Raw genomic sequence first — 14,310 nt, 5'->3', positions numbered from 1 at the left:
TTCTCAAAGACCTTGGGGGGCTCTTTTTTTTTTTTTTTTTTTAAAAAAAAAAAAAAAAAACAACAACTTAGCTAAAGTTTAAGATCACACTGCCTTCAGCTCTAAAGCACAGGGGTTATCAGAGGCAAGGATGGAAGTTGAATGTCTCAAGTGCAGATAACTCTCAAGCACAGACTCTTTCTTTGTTGTTGGTGAATACTTCTCTCCTTCGCCACTGTCTTGATCCCTGTGACCACTCGTTCCGGTGTATGTTCTTGCCCCCTATTGAAGATAGCCCAGCAGTTCTATATGCCTCATCTTGCCATCGGGACTTGACTTGAGCTTCCAGTTACTTTACCCAATTTATTAGGTGCTTGTGTGAAGTATAGTTTTCCATGCAGGGAACATTTTCCTTGGTTGCCTTCTGAATGTTGACTATTGGAAGAGATGTATTCCTGTCTTAACACTGTGCCCACGATATCTGCAGCAAAGACAAGGGGGACAGAATTGAGAAGACAGTCAGTTTGCAGATGAAAACTAATTTTCCCTAGTTAACAAAAACAAATGCTGCAGTTAGCATTCCTCTTGCTGGCTTAATGTGCATATTGTCTGAACCGAAAGCCACTCCAGTATTACCTTTCTTTACTTAGAAAATAATATTAGGAACCCACGGCAATTTTTAATCAGCAGGGGAAGTCTCAGTGATGCATCTCTTCTTAAATCCTGTTAGGAATCCAGTTAGGAATCTGTCTGAAATCCAGTTCTTAAATAAAGTTAGGAATCCTTTCCGAACTTAATTTATACCTTGTTCCTTCTTTACAGAGGTTGTGTGTATGTTCCTTCATGTTATCCTATTATTAATTATAAATGCAGAACTAATTTGTTATGATTTTATATCGGTGCTAATTTGCATTGAGTCATATTTCACATCTGTGTTGCTTGTGTTTTGCTGTGAAAATAGTTAAATGTGAATGGTTTAATACTTGTTTCATCAAAGCACTAAAGCTGTGGTCATTATAACTAACGAATGGGTATTTTGAAAGACATGACTTGTCGTTTTTAAAAAGATGAGGTGAAAGTGGGCGAGTTCTGAATCAGTACAGCTTTTTTTGGTATTTCAGTCCTCCACTGTGGAAAGATAACGATGGGGATTTTTTTTCTTCTCAGGGCAGCAAAGTACAGACCAGGGTTGGACTACTGATGTTGCTTTGCACTTGGCTAAGCAACTGCTCGATTGCTGTCACCCACTTCCTTCACAATCCAGCCAATATACCTTTTGTATCCTTGACCTGCTTGCAGAGTAGAACTGCTTGCCTAGAAATTACTTGGATTATTCACGTTCAGGTTAAATGTTTATCTGGATCAGTTTGCAGGGATACAGCGTGACATAAAAGAAGATGCATTGGGGCAAGAGATGTAACCCGCCTTTTGTTGACAGTGTTCTGTGTACGCTGACCTGTCTATAAAACGTGCACGTAAATTGAAGTACAGCAGAAAGCGACATCATTCTGCTAGCAAAGTGTATGTTTTATTGCGACAAGCCCGTTGATATTTTTAGTGTGACTTAGGCTTATACCCAAGAGGTAGGAAGAATGCTTCCTACTTCTGCGGACGCTTATTTCTATGCTTGCTTTTCAGGAAAAAATCTGATTTAAGTACCCAAGGCTAAACTGTCACCTTATCTAAAGTGAAATTCTGTTTTGGAACAACTAAATCTCTTCGGTTAAGCAGGCGGTTACTGAGAAAAGTAATTTCAGGGAAATCACTGCTTACCGGAGTCCTTCAAAACAGGAGCTAGCTTTGCAAGGGTTTCATCAGCTATTTTGCCTACTTCCTAATCAAGCTTGGTTTTATGTGTGAACGTGATTTTAAATGGGAATTTATAGAGGGAGAAGCGTGTTACATGTATTGTGCTTATGAAATACCTCAAATATCCTTAACAAGAGCTTTAGCTCACAGGGCAGATAGCTGAAAACCTTGGAGAAGAGGAGCAGCTCGTCCAAGGCCTGTGTGCACTTTTGCTTGGCATTTCCATCTACTACAATGACAATTCCCTTGAAAATTATAGGAAGTAAGTATGATGTAGAAATAAGTGGACTGTAGGGAAAGGTTCTGTGAATAGCACATGGTGGTTTAAGAGGCTTCGAACTGAGGTGGTGCAGTCGAGAATATTCGGTTGAATATTTTCTGTGCACGTTCCTTACGGGATGCAATATAACTGACCCACCGCTAGTTAGGCAAAGCAGACAGTTGTTTTGCATAGGTCCTCCTAACCTGTGTATTTTGGGGCTGAGAACAGATGTCAGCGGCAACTGAAAAACCGCATCTTGAATGCGAAGCATCTAGTGCGGTTAAGACTTGAGACAGATAATAAGAGTTGTAACTGCAAAATCCACCTTGAGAGAAGGATGGGTTCGTGTCTTTTGAAGTGTTGCGCTGTGATTGATTTCTCTCCTCCTTTTAGAGAGAAGCTGAAACAGCTGATTGAGAAGAGGATTGGCAGGGAGAACTTCATTGAGAAGCTTGGCTTCATTAGCAAACATGAACTTTATTCCAGAGCTGCTCAAAAACCACAGCCTAGTTTTTCTAGCCCAGAGCACATGATGTTTGATCATGAGTTTACCAAGCTCGTAAAGGAGTTGGAAGGTGAGATGTTATGCTTATTTCTGTAGTTTTTGTGATGAACTGATGACTGAACTACCAAACGTGCTGAATGTAACCCTCTTAAAAGTAGTGTGATGATACTAAAATGGAGTATTCTGAAAAACATGGTACAGTAATACCTGTAAGTAGTCATATACCCAAGCTCACAGTTCAAGTATTTAGTAAAAATAAACTGGATAACTTTATATTGTTAGGTGAAATGATTCTTAATACATGCTGTGAGTTACCACACTGTGGCCAAGAGGTATACCTACCTGTGCTCACACAGAAACTAGAGCATTGAGCACATACGGTGGTCATAGAAGCTTGATTCGTGGAAGCACGCCATCTAGAGCTTTGCTGTTTCTAACTGATTATTTAGGAAAAATTAAGAATGCTGAATTTCCTGGCTTGCTAGAAAATGATAGGGACATTCTTTAGTGTTTTCAGTCCTTCACAAAAGAGGTAAGTTGTCATCATTCTTAACATCTAACTAATGTCCTGTTTATTAATATTGCCCAACTTAAATCAGTCTAGAGAAGGAAAAAACGTTGAAGCAGCAACAATAAAACGGTTTTGCCCCATCACGTTTCATCTGCATGTTGTCCTTGTAGTCCTAAATCTTTCACTTACTTGTACAATCACTTGGGCGACAGTTGTAGTGGAGCAAGAAAAACACACCTCTTCCGATAGGAAGGACTCAAACCAGCCATTTGCTTTTCTGAAACTGCGTAAAGCGGCAAGCGGGCAAACCTTGCTATAAAAAAATTGCCGTTTCCCGTTTTCTTAAACGTGTTCGTGACAATTGCTTTTTTTTTAACGTGCAGGTTGAGTTTCTGACGCCATGAACTCAGTTAAACTGGGTGAGGCTGTGAGACTCTTTTGAGGACAAAAAAGATAGGTGAATTGGATTTCAGTTGACAGAAACTGTTTTTGACAGGTGTCATAAGTAAAGCCATTTACAAGTCCAGTGAGGAAGATAAAAAGGAGGAGGAGGTCAAGAAGACATTGGAACAGCATGACAACATTGTGACTCACTACAAAAAAGTCATTAGAGAGCAGGTAAGGGGGAGTTATGCGGTACGTGTGCCGCCAGAAGTTGTCTGTTCTGGCTTTCGGAGGCACGGCAGTGCAGTTCGATACCCGACGTTCCAAAACGAGTAACAAGGAATCTAGCAATGCAGAAACACTTATAAAAACACTTAAGCCAACTTCTGGTTCAACTGAAATGTCAGTGTTAAGAATACTGGCTAAGTTTAATTCTTTCCCTGGCATACATCTGCTCTTTCTTGTGTTCAAGTGGTTCTTCTCAAATGAGTAACGGGAGACCTCGCAGCCCTTCGCAAAGAGATGTAGTTCTTAGTTCTGTGCTCTTTTCACCTTTGAAAAGATGACAGATGAAATGTGGCTGAATGAAGAAATGAAGTTTGTCCGTGAAGTTTGGATATACCTGCTGTGGTTGGGAATCTCCAAAATTTTTTCTCCAATGGTAGTTCACTTGTTGTTACAGCTTAGATGGAGAAGTAGAGGAGCAAAGTTAATTAACTTAAATAGCTAATGGGGAACTGAAGCAGGTGTTTTCAGTTCAGCAATCTGGAATGGACACTGAATATATAGGTACATGTGGAACTAAGGGGCACTTTTGAACTGCCAGTGAGGCTTTATGGAACATGTGATGACTGCAATTACGACGACTTCTTTAAAGACTCTTGAATTGGACCAAATGCGTGCAGGCTTCAGTGCGATGGAGAAAAATTACAATCATCAGATAGCATATATTTCCTTTTTCTTTCCCCTGCTGTCCCTGGAGCAGGGATGCTGGAGGTCTCCTCCAAAAGACTAAGAAGGCACTGGTCTGGTGTGACAGGCTGCTTCTGTCTTTCCCGGGCGTTTTCCTAGGTAATAGCTATCTAGGTTTGCATGAGGCTTTTCTGCTCATCTGTCACAGGTAGCGCTGACAGTAGTCAGTCACTAACCGGTAGCGTGTAATGGCGGAGTGAAAGTTATTCTGTTTTCTTTTGCCTTCCTCACAGTACTGTATGCAAAAGTGTTATTACTCTAAGTGCCTTTTTTTTCCTTTCACAGGACCAGGAGCTTGAAGAGTTAAAACAACGAATTAACACTTTAACGTCTCAAAACGAACAGCTCCAAGTAACAGTTACGCAGCAAGTGTCGCAGATCCAACAGCATAAGGACCAATATAATCTCCTTAAAGTACAGCTAGGTAGGCTTCAGAAAGAATAATAAAAAATAAACTTGCTAATGCAAAGATCTTGTGTGATTTACGGCAAGCTACAGAACAGCTCCAGCAGACAACCTTCTATCCCTTCAGGCATGCTGTTGTATGTTCTGCAGCATATGAAAACTTAACATACAGATAAAATACACTTTTTTCTAGTTGATGTTGAAAACATTGCAAACGATTTAGTTTAAGCATCAGATTTGCTTCGTTATCTAAAAATACTAGATTTTGCTTTAAGTGCCTTTAAATTTACAGAATAAAGCACAGCAAGAACTGAGAGGACAGCTTGAAAATGTGAATGAGGTGTAATTTGTTCTTGCTTTGTGCTTGAGTCTCTTGAGGTAATAGTACCGTTTTCTGCAAGATCCAGTTGAGCTAGGGCGCATCTGTCGCGTAGGCCTGCGCATGGCGAAAGCAAGCACCTGAAGAAGACCGCTGTAGACCAGACAGTTGACTTAGATGGACAGATGGAAGTACTGGGATTAGCGATAGCTTCTGACCTGATCCTGGTATCACTTCGGTTGCCCACGATGAAAAGCAAAGCCCTTCCTTGCCACCCTAGCTACTTTCCTGCCGGTGTGCCTGGTGAGGGGTAAGAGCTGAAGCTTGCTGTAGGAACTGTTGGCTACCAGGGAGCTGCTGGTAGAGGCTTCCTACGCCTTTGTTTCTTAAGTTAGTCCAAACAGCCGTTGCCTGTTCAGGCTGAGAACGTGAACAGATGGGCTACGGTGTGTGCTGAAGTTTGGGTCTGTGAATGAAAGCATGAATTAGGGAAGAACTGTGGTATGGCAGATTTGCAAGGTGAGGCCTATTACTGTCATTAGAGAGATTGCTAACTGAATGCTTAAATCAGGACAGTATATTCAAGTAATTCCAAGGTCAAGATGCCTGATGAGCTAGATATGACATGATTTCAGAAAGTAATTCTGCCTTCGGGATTTTTTATGATTAAAAATACCCAAGGAAACAATTGTCCTTCCTCCACAGAATGTTTTGTCTATGAACTTACTTTGGATGAACTGAATGACTGAAGTATACTTGAAGGAATGGCAAATCAGAGCTCTTTATTCAGCTTTTGATAGAGAATTCTTAAATATACTGCTTTGGTTATTGAGTTAGAATGGCTTGTATTGCCCTGCAGGCCAGGAGGAGGATGGGAAATAAATACTTTAATTGGTGTGTCTGAAGCTAACTTGAAAATGATGTTGGTGTTTGTGACCTTTGTTATAAACTCCGTCTTTTAGGAAAGGACACTCAGCATCATAATTCCCATAGTGATACGCTTCAGATGAATGGCATTCAGATGGAAGAAGTGAGCAAATTGAAGGAGGAGTTGGAAGAATGGAAAAACAAGCATGAGCTGCTGCAAGGGCAGTTAAGGGAAAAGGATTCTGTGATTGAAAAATTGGTAAGCGCTAACTGTCTCAGCAGAACCTGATGCAGCTTCCAATTCCTGTTTTCAAATGTAATTTACCTTAAGCTTTCTCAGTCCTCAATATGATGGCAGTCCAGCAATCATAACTGACTGCATGCTGATACTAGGAAATATGGTGGAAGATGGCTTGAGCAGAGCCTTTCCTGCTTCACGCTGTTCCCAAGAGTAATCTGTGCAGCTGACCTGTTGTACTGTACAATCAGTGGTTTTTGGCAGTTTTGGGTGGGAAAAAATGCTAGGAGTCTCCTAGGAGCTTAGTGGGGGTAACGCCTAAGACACGTTTATGGTGGCCTGCGTTTGGTGGCCTGCTTGTCAAAATGCAGTATGACGCGTGGTTCTCCTATTTTGTGCGTGTCTTCTGCATTTGAATTGGTAAAAGATGCTTGTGCAACCACCTTAGAGGAGACGGTCCAGCTGTTCTCGTGTAATCCGAGAGCTTTATGACGTGCATTTCTTAGCCTGTTTGCGCTTTCTCTGCTGGGAACTTTGATCATGGAAGCACACAGTTTGCTTTGGGTTCTGACAAGATGACTGTGTTTAGTCTGTCTAGTTCTATGGCTGATTTTCCTGTTGCTATTACAGAAGTCTTCACAGTTGGAAATGGGAACGACAGAGCAGTCTTCACAGACCAGCAAATCTGGTGGCTTGGAGCACAACAATGAACTACAGAAGGTGAACTTGTGGTATTTCAGCAAAGCTGCAGTGAACAGTGGTAGCTCAGAATGGGAAGGGAAACTTCAGGGAGGAGCATCGATTCCTGAGCGTGTTGATGTTTCGATGGTGTACCTTTATGTGATGATGGTACTCATCTTGGAGCATCAAGATTACGCATCCAAAAACGGATTAGTTGTTTTTGCTAAGCAGGTTTGAGCCAGCAGAAGACACTTAACTGACTCTTCAGACTTGCAAAACCTATCTGTTTATCCGTTCCAGGTATTAGATGTACAGTATAGAGTAAGTCTTAAAATACCTGCATATTCAGTAACTTAAGGTAGCTGTTGCTCAAAAAATACCGAGCAGAGTTTCTCTGATTAGAGAACTAATAGTGCCTGGATTGATAAGTCGTAATGGGTTTCTGCACCGAGAATGGTAACGTGTAGAGGATGCTAACGGGGGTGCTAGTGGTGTGAAACACCTTTATGAACTCGACTGAGGCTCAGACAGGTGCCTTGGTTGGGCATTCCACAGAAAAGAGTTCGTAAGAGCAGGGCGGAAAATGGTGTGGGTCGCTGACTAGTTTTATCTTGTAGAGAAACGATTGCTGTGCTCTCACGGCGAGAGAGATGCAGCTTTCCTCTCACGTATGCTAGTATGAAGCAGTTAGTCTGGTGGCGTTTAACTGAAGAAAAATGGTATGTTAATAACTACCTTGCTTTATCAAATTAACTTAAAAGTATGTTTTGTCTTTGTTTCCCAAAGGAATTAGAAATGCTCAGGAGTCAGATACAGCTACAGTCGACAGAAATCTCTAAGCTTCAGATTGAGAATCAAAAGCTACAAGTGATGGTACCAGTAAAAAAGTTGCTTATTTTCTCTTTGGGGACTGAATCTTGAAGACTTGGCTTTCCTGCTTATGCTGTCTGTAGCTTTTGTCCTAAACCAAGCTTGTTTTAAGAATACACATCAGCAAGTGATTCCAACAGGGTTTTAAATGAAGTAACGTGTTACTAGACAAATCCTTCACGAGGAAAGAGGGAACTTGCAGTCAATTGGTGAGGCCGTTGGTCCTTGGTATTTTTTAAGAAAGGAATACCAACCATTCGGTGTTTTAAGCTTATACCCTAATCAAAGGAGATGGCCTCTTGTGAGACACAAATGCATGATATCGTGTACATTAGAGGGACCATTATTTTTACAAACAGTTGACGACACTAATTTGAAAGTTGACGTACAGTTGAATGGCAAATGGTAGCTGCACCTGTCTATGCAGACCTCCAAATGCTTCAGAGCTTGTTTTTAGCTGTGTGTTGAAAAGATTAAGCAATAAAGCCCTACAGAATAGCTAAAAAAAAATGCAATTGCGTCTTCAAAACTAGCTAATGGCATTAGAAAGCGAATGCTGAGCTAGAGAACTTAAACGACGAGTTGCACGGAAGCGTTACAAACGTTTCCAAAGCAGAGCTAACAGATGAAGCTGCAGGAGCACGGGCCACATTAACAACTGAAACGATGACAATATGTGATGTTTGGTGCTCAAGCAGAACCGGGGTGGCTCCTGTGTGCCCTGCTTGACAACTCTGCTATAATGAAAACCAGGGTAGCTGGTCTGTGGTAGCTGGACTCGCTTAAACTCTTACTTCTGGCTTGTTTGTTCCGAGTTGTGCACCAAATTCTAACATTGGTATTGTGAGCAAGAGGACTTGTGTGGCGAAAATATCAAGTGTTTAATTTAATGTATGGATCATCTGAGAGAGGAAGGCTTTTAACACTTCCACTGTCAAAAGTCTCAGCTGCTGTGATATAAGATGCCATTGGACATGTGTTGGCCATGTGTGCTCATGAGGCAGAGGCGTATTTAAGTGCTCCATGCTGCCACCGGTTGTCAGGCCACCTCATTGCCATCCTACGGACTGCCTGCCCTCCCTAGAGCTTTGGCTTAAACGTGGTATAACTGGAGAAGCAATTATCGAGAAGTCATGCCATGTTGCAGTTTTCGCTGAAAGACAGCTGCTGCAGTTTTGAAATAATAAATTTGGGTAGGGCTGGCTGAGACTAAACTATTGCTATTTTGAGTAGTCGCATAGAAGGATTTGGATATTTAGCGGAATTAAAAAAAAGATCGTTGGCACTTAAGAAGCATCTGAGTGGAGGCTGGTGGCCTGTAATAGACAGGGTCTGCCTCGAAAAAAGCCGAGCAGTCCTTTAGAGTGCAACTTCTATGAAATAAGGGTTGTACCTTGTGTTCTCCTTTTTGTGTACACGTTTATTGAGACCCCAGGAAGCACAGATCTGTTTCCTGATGTATTGCAGCACAGGATGTATAACCACCACACCTTGGCCATGCTCTAAGAAGAAAATAGGCTTTTAAATTCTACAGCTGACTGTGCAACGTCTTAGCTTGCCGTCTTTGTATGCGAGGCATTCAGTGCTCTGATACTGAATTTCTTGTTGACAGAATACAATTGCGGATCCTGTGTTAGGAGACAGCAGTGCAACAGCAGCAAACAACGCGGAATTGGAGGGACGACTTGAGCGAGAAATAAAAGAATTGAAGGTTGGTAGTGGGTTAACACCAAAGCAAGTCACTTAATACTCAGCCTTCGGTTAGGAGGACTTCTCCGATAGGAAAGGGTTTGGGTGGAAGTGGTTTGTTTCCTCAGCATCTGAAGTGTTTCAGGCTACTTAGGGGCAGCTGGATGCGTCTCTACCGTCATTTTTCACTTGGGAAATGTAGGCCTTGTCTGCCTTAAAAGAGCTGGTAAGGAAGTCTAGGACATAGCTTTACTCTGACGTGGACAGTCCACTTTGGCTGGGAGCAAGGTAGCCACGGTTATGACTTCGACCTACCTTACTCCTGGTTGGTAATAAGGGGAGTTTAGGTAAGGAAGTGTGTGGGAGCAAGACCACAGGGCACTTGGTGGGGTTGGAGCTGTTACAGGTAGCGTATGGAATGTGTTTGTAGGAAAGAAGGTTTCAGCTGTTCCTATGCTTACGTGTAACTTGGTGTGGGATTTTTTCTGTTGCCAGAGTGAAGTCAAAGCCCTTTCCGAGGAAAAAGAATCACTAAAACAGCACCTGGATTCATCCAGTAGTACGGTTGCTATCTTGCAAGATGAGAAAAATAAACTTCAGCAAGAAGTTGCAGAATCAAAGAAAGAACAGGATGATCTTCTGGTGCTTTTGGCTGACCAGGATCAGAAACTATCTGCACTGAAGATCAAATTGAAGGATCTTGGTGTACCGGTAAGCAAAACAATGGGTCAAGTGAGTTCTCGGGTCCGAGGCAGGTCTGAGCAGTCTGAGTGTGGCAATACTTGATCCAGGAAGTCTGGCGAGGCATCTTTCTATGAAGAGGGCTGTTGAATCTACCAGAGTTCCTTTCTGAACTTATATCGGCAGCCACCAAAAAAAGATGACGCCTTCTTGAAAGAAGTGTTCAGCTTAGGGCTGTTGAGAGGTACCTGCCAAACTCCTGTGAGGAAAACTACCTGTCATGTATGTGTCTGGAATGATACCTTACCACGTGCCTGGCCTCGCTGCAACTTATCCTGGCTGCCAACTAGAAAGCAGATGATGGCTGTGTTATAATCCTAAGGGATGGCTCCACAGATAATACAAGCGATTACTAGAGAGCTTTAGTCTGCTTCTTAAGCAGTGCTGCAAACTGTCAGGGCGGTTTCTGGGAGCTTCGTCTTCTGGGCAGTTTCTTTCAAGAATCCTTGTGACTCACAGCTGGACGTGTGACTGTAAGGTGGACATAAGTAGCTGTTGTGCCGCAGTTACTGCGGCTGAACACCAGGCTGGAGCCTGGGTTTCCCATCCTGCGACAATCATTCTGTCGTTTATGCAATCCTTCTTAAAGGAAGCATTACATTTTGGTAGTTAACAGTCATATGGTTTAGCTTCAGCTGCATCAATAGGGTTTTAAAGAGTCTGCGGTGGGTGGAGGCATTATTTGTGTTGACAAGTATTCATAGGAAGCGTAGCCAAGGAATCTTCGAGTCTGTTGACTTTTAAATAGGGAGAAAGTACGCTAGAAGACATTAGCAGCTTCACTCGTGTTACTGCAAGCACTGGACAGATATGTTTTCCTCAGCCTGTTTGGTGAAGAATGCGCGTTTTAGTTCACGCAGCTGTATGGGGAACTGAAAGCGCGTGTGATATTGCTTACTCGAATGTACAGGGCAGAACTGATGGTGCTGAATGGAGGTGGTTGTTCCCAGTAGTCAGCCATCCTTAGCAGAGAAGTTAAAAACTGTGTGACATGACAAGATGACAGTTGCCTTTATTAAGCGCTGATGGATGTTGCGTGATAATTTGAGGTGAGCTTTAAGCTTATTTTCGCTCCCTCAGCATTTGTCTTGCCTTCAAAAAGTGGATCATGGTAAGGGAGGCTACTGCTTTCAACAGATCCTTTTTAATTTCAGGTTGAAGATGAAGATGATACTGAATCTGGAGATCAAGGGGACGAAGATGAGGATGGAGATGAAGAGGAGCAAGACTAGAATGCTTTTGTGTGTTAACATGAAAACTAGATTGCATTGTTATTGGGGAAGAAAAAAATCTATTATGGGTATACAAAGCAAAACATCTGCTAATGAGAAGCAGACGGGAAAATGGCAACCGTGGGACTAGTTATAAGTTACTGAAGTTTTGAAAACCCTTCATACTAGGTAAAGCAAACAAAAATCACTGTTTAAGTTCTACATGAGTATCCCAAATTGTACTTGTTTAGAAGTTGCTTTAGACACTGTTTAAAGCATGGGGATGACAATGTTGCTGCCTCAGTTCATTGTCATTGACAGAAGTTCTGTGCATTTGTCTACAGTTTTAACCTTCTGGAACTCTTAACATATAATTAAATACAGAAGTATTTGGTTTAACGTCTGTCACATGGAATCATTGCCCCTGCCTTCAGCATGGAGCTTCAGTGTAATTTGTGGCTTCTTTAAAGAGCAGTGGCGAGGTGGAAGGGTTGGGGTGGCTGCGGTGTGCGGTGGCCACTCTGCCGGCCTCGTGGGCTGGTTCTCTAGGTGCGATGGACCTGCACAGCGTCGAGTGCCTTGACACCTGATATGGCTGCATTCGGAACCTCCCGGGGGAACCGCAACGCTATGCTAATAACGTGGAAGAGGTTTCACGGAAACCTGCGCAAGAAAGGTAGCGTTTTTAAGAAGAATCTCTATGGAAAAACAAAGACCAATACACTCTTTAGAAAGATCTAATGTGCTACTGAGTCAGCATAAAAATAAGTAAGAATCTTGTTGACTACTTCAGTAAGGAAATGAAAACTACGATGATTTATATAACTTATTGGCTCTTGATGAGTGAATAAAAGATAAAATTTTAAAAGAAAAAAATGAATAGAGTAAATGCATCAATTTCATTTTTTGGTAATAAAAATAGGTATGTCCACTTAGTACTCATTCTTTTAATTCTCTTGGCCTGTTTTAATAAAATGTATTGAAATACAAACATGTAGAATTGTCTAAAACCAGTCTAGGGTGGCAGATGAAAGTAATAATATACCATGTGCTCGGGCTCTCATCGCATGAGTGTATAGGGGTGCTGGTTCAGTTTTTGCGTTTTTCAGCAATATAGACTTCAGTCGCTGCTTAACTTCCTTAAGGCTTTTTTTTAAAAATAAAATCATCTTTAATCAAATGCTAATTGGAGGAAGACCAGGAAAGAAAGACTTTTTCGAAGTCACCTCATACACTCAGTGTGTCTTTAACATGAAATTGTTGGAAAGAGTAGTTGAAATAAGCTCCACTCTTGCACTCCATCCTCGGCAAGTTTTTTGGGAACTGGGGGGAAAAAAGCAAGGAGGAGAAGCAATGGTGGAACAGGAGCAGAAATACTATGTGACTGTGGAGGGCTTACTTCCATACAACAAGGCCTGGTTCTTATCTTCAATGTGACTTGCTTTCTGCTGAACATTGCACATCAACAAGGACCTGTGAGCAAGCAGCTGCTCTCTTTCTATGCAAAATCCAAGAATGAGGGCAGAAGCAGGCCGGCCCCAGAAAGCTATTCTAGATGGCTTTGCCATGTTTACTTACGCAGCAAGAGTTGCAGATAGTTTTACTGATAGGAGTACGTTGATTCTGAGGCAGTACTTTCTCTGTTGTTTTTTTTTTTCCTTAAAGGCAGGAGACGGACAAACTACAAGAAGTAAAAAAGCCAGCACGGAAGCTCTTGCTGCTTGTTCAGTGATGTGAACAAGTTCTAAAAGAATTGCTTTGCTGCTTGTAAACCCTCATCACAAACGCGAATTCAGTCAAATTTAGTGACTTAGACAAGTCTCTCTTCCTAGTATGACTACGGAACTGAAGGAAGATACCTCGTGGCCCCTGTCTAAGTGGAAGGTGGTACAATACTTTCCCCACTCCTAAGGCGGAAAGTGAAGGGTCTTTGTTTTGCCAAGGGTGTTCTGGAGTTCTTGTGTCAAACTGGATTGAGTGACATACGGCTTTTAACTTAATGCCCAAGCTTTCTGTGTTGGGACTTACTCCAAAGTAGGTGAAGTCGTGTGCTACCATCCTTAATCACAGGTACTACAGTCCCAAGATGTGGGACTATTACAAATAGCTGAAGAATTTAAGTACCCAGCTCCCACTGTGTTCATGGATTAGGCTGATATTTCTTACCCCTTGAAAATTCTGTTTGTGACTAGGGTTCTCCTTCAAGCACAATGCAATGGGAGTCTTTAAGCACGGTGCCTGTAATCTGTTAAAAAATTAATTTAAATCTGGACTTGATGCTGTGGTTTTATATAACGATCTAGATCATTTTAGTTGTCAGGTCCTGTAACGCTCACCTTGGGTTAGACTTGCCTAAATTGGATTTTGTCATCAGGATGTCTTCTGCAAGCTTTAAACTAAACTACTGCTGAGTGTTGGAAGCCAAGTGTGCCTTTCGGTTTCTCCTTTCAGTGCATTTGAGCATTACATAGTTCAGGTCTTGTTTACTGCTGTATTCACTTGCTGCCAGGTGCCGTCTCTCCTGACCAGATATAAGGCCTATTAACTGTTCCCACTGGACGTTATTTCAGTGTGGTTGAAACATACAATTAGATTAGCTGGTAATCAGACTGGGGATGGAGCTGTCCTGCTAGTTTCGATGTCTTTTACGTAAATGGTGGTGTTAAGAATTGCAGTGAATTTTTTTAGTCCACCCCAGAGCCTAACTTGGGGGTTCCTAGAGGTCAGCGAGAGGTGCTTTGAGGTAACTAGGGCTACAGTTGGGCTTCCTAGGCATGTAACTGTACCCATGTGCCACTATGAAAGGCACTTCAACAGAATAGTGGAAAGGAAAGGCGTGCTCACTTTTTAAGGAGTTTAAATTGGCA

At 42.1% G+C, this 14,310-nt stretch overlaps 1 protein-coding gene across 7 annotated transcripts in view; it reads left to right on the top strand.

Moving 5' to 3' along the window:
- Positions 1 to 11,842, top strand: part of USO1 (USO1 vesicle transport factor) — a 39,759-nt gene extending 27,917 nt beyond the window's left edge. For all 7 annotated transcript variants that reach the window (XM_075150450.1, XM_075150449.1, XM_075150448.1 and 4 more), the window contains 11 exons: positions 1,147 to 1,257; positions 1,932 to 2,050; positions 2,444 to 2,625; positions 3,563 to 3,684; positions 4,708 to 4,846; positions 6,109 to 6,272; positions 6,882 to 6,971; positions 7,719 to 7,805; positions 9,415 to 9,513; positions 9,987 to 10,202; positions 11,387 to 11,842. In XM_075150450.1, coding sequence (XP_075006551.1) covers positions 1,147 to 1,257; positions 1,932 to 2,050; positions 2,444 to 2,625; positions 3,563 to 3,684; positions 4,708 to 4,846; positions 6,109 to 6,272; positions 6,882 to 6,971; positions 7,719 to 7,805; positions 9,415 to 9,513; positions 9,987 to 10,202; positions 11,387 to 11,464 — 1,407 coding nt within the window. In that variant the 3' untranslated portion in view covers positions 11,465 to 11,842. The remainder of the gene's footprint in view (positions 1 to 1,146; positions 1,258 to 1,931; positions 2,051 to 2,443; positions 2,626 to 3,562; positions 3,685 to 4,707; positions 4,847 to 6,108; positions 6,273 to 6,881; positions 6,972 to 7,718; positions 7,806 to 9,414; positions 9,514 to 9,986; positions 10,203 to 11,386) is intronic.
- The last annotated feature ends 2,468 nt before the right edge of the window (positions 11,843 to 14,310 follow it).

The sequence above is a fragment of the Calonectris borealis genome, chromosome 4 (assembly GCF_964195595.1).
Source record: "Calonectris borealis chromosome 4, bCalBor7.hap1.2, whole genome shotgun sequence".
In the NCBI taxonomy this organism is placed as follows: Eukaryota; Metazoa; Chordata; class Aves; order Procellariiformes; family Procellariidae; genus Calonectris; species Calonectris borealis.
Note: the sequence above shows the minus strand (reverse complement) of the source record. Positions and strands in the feature narration are given on the sequence as shown.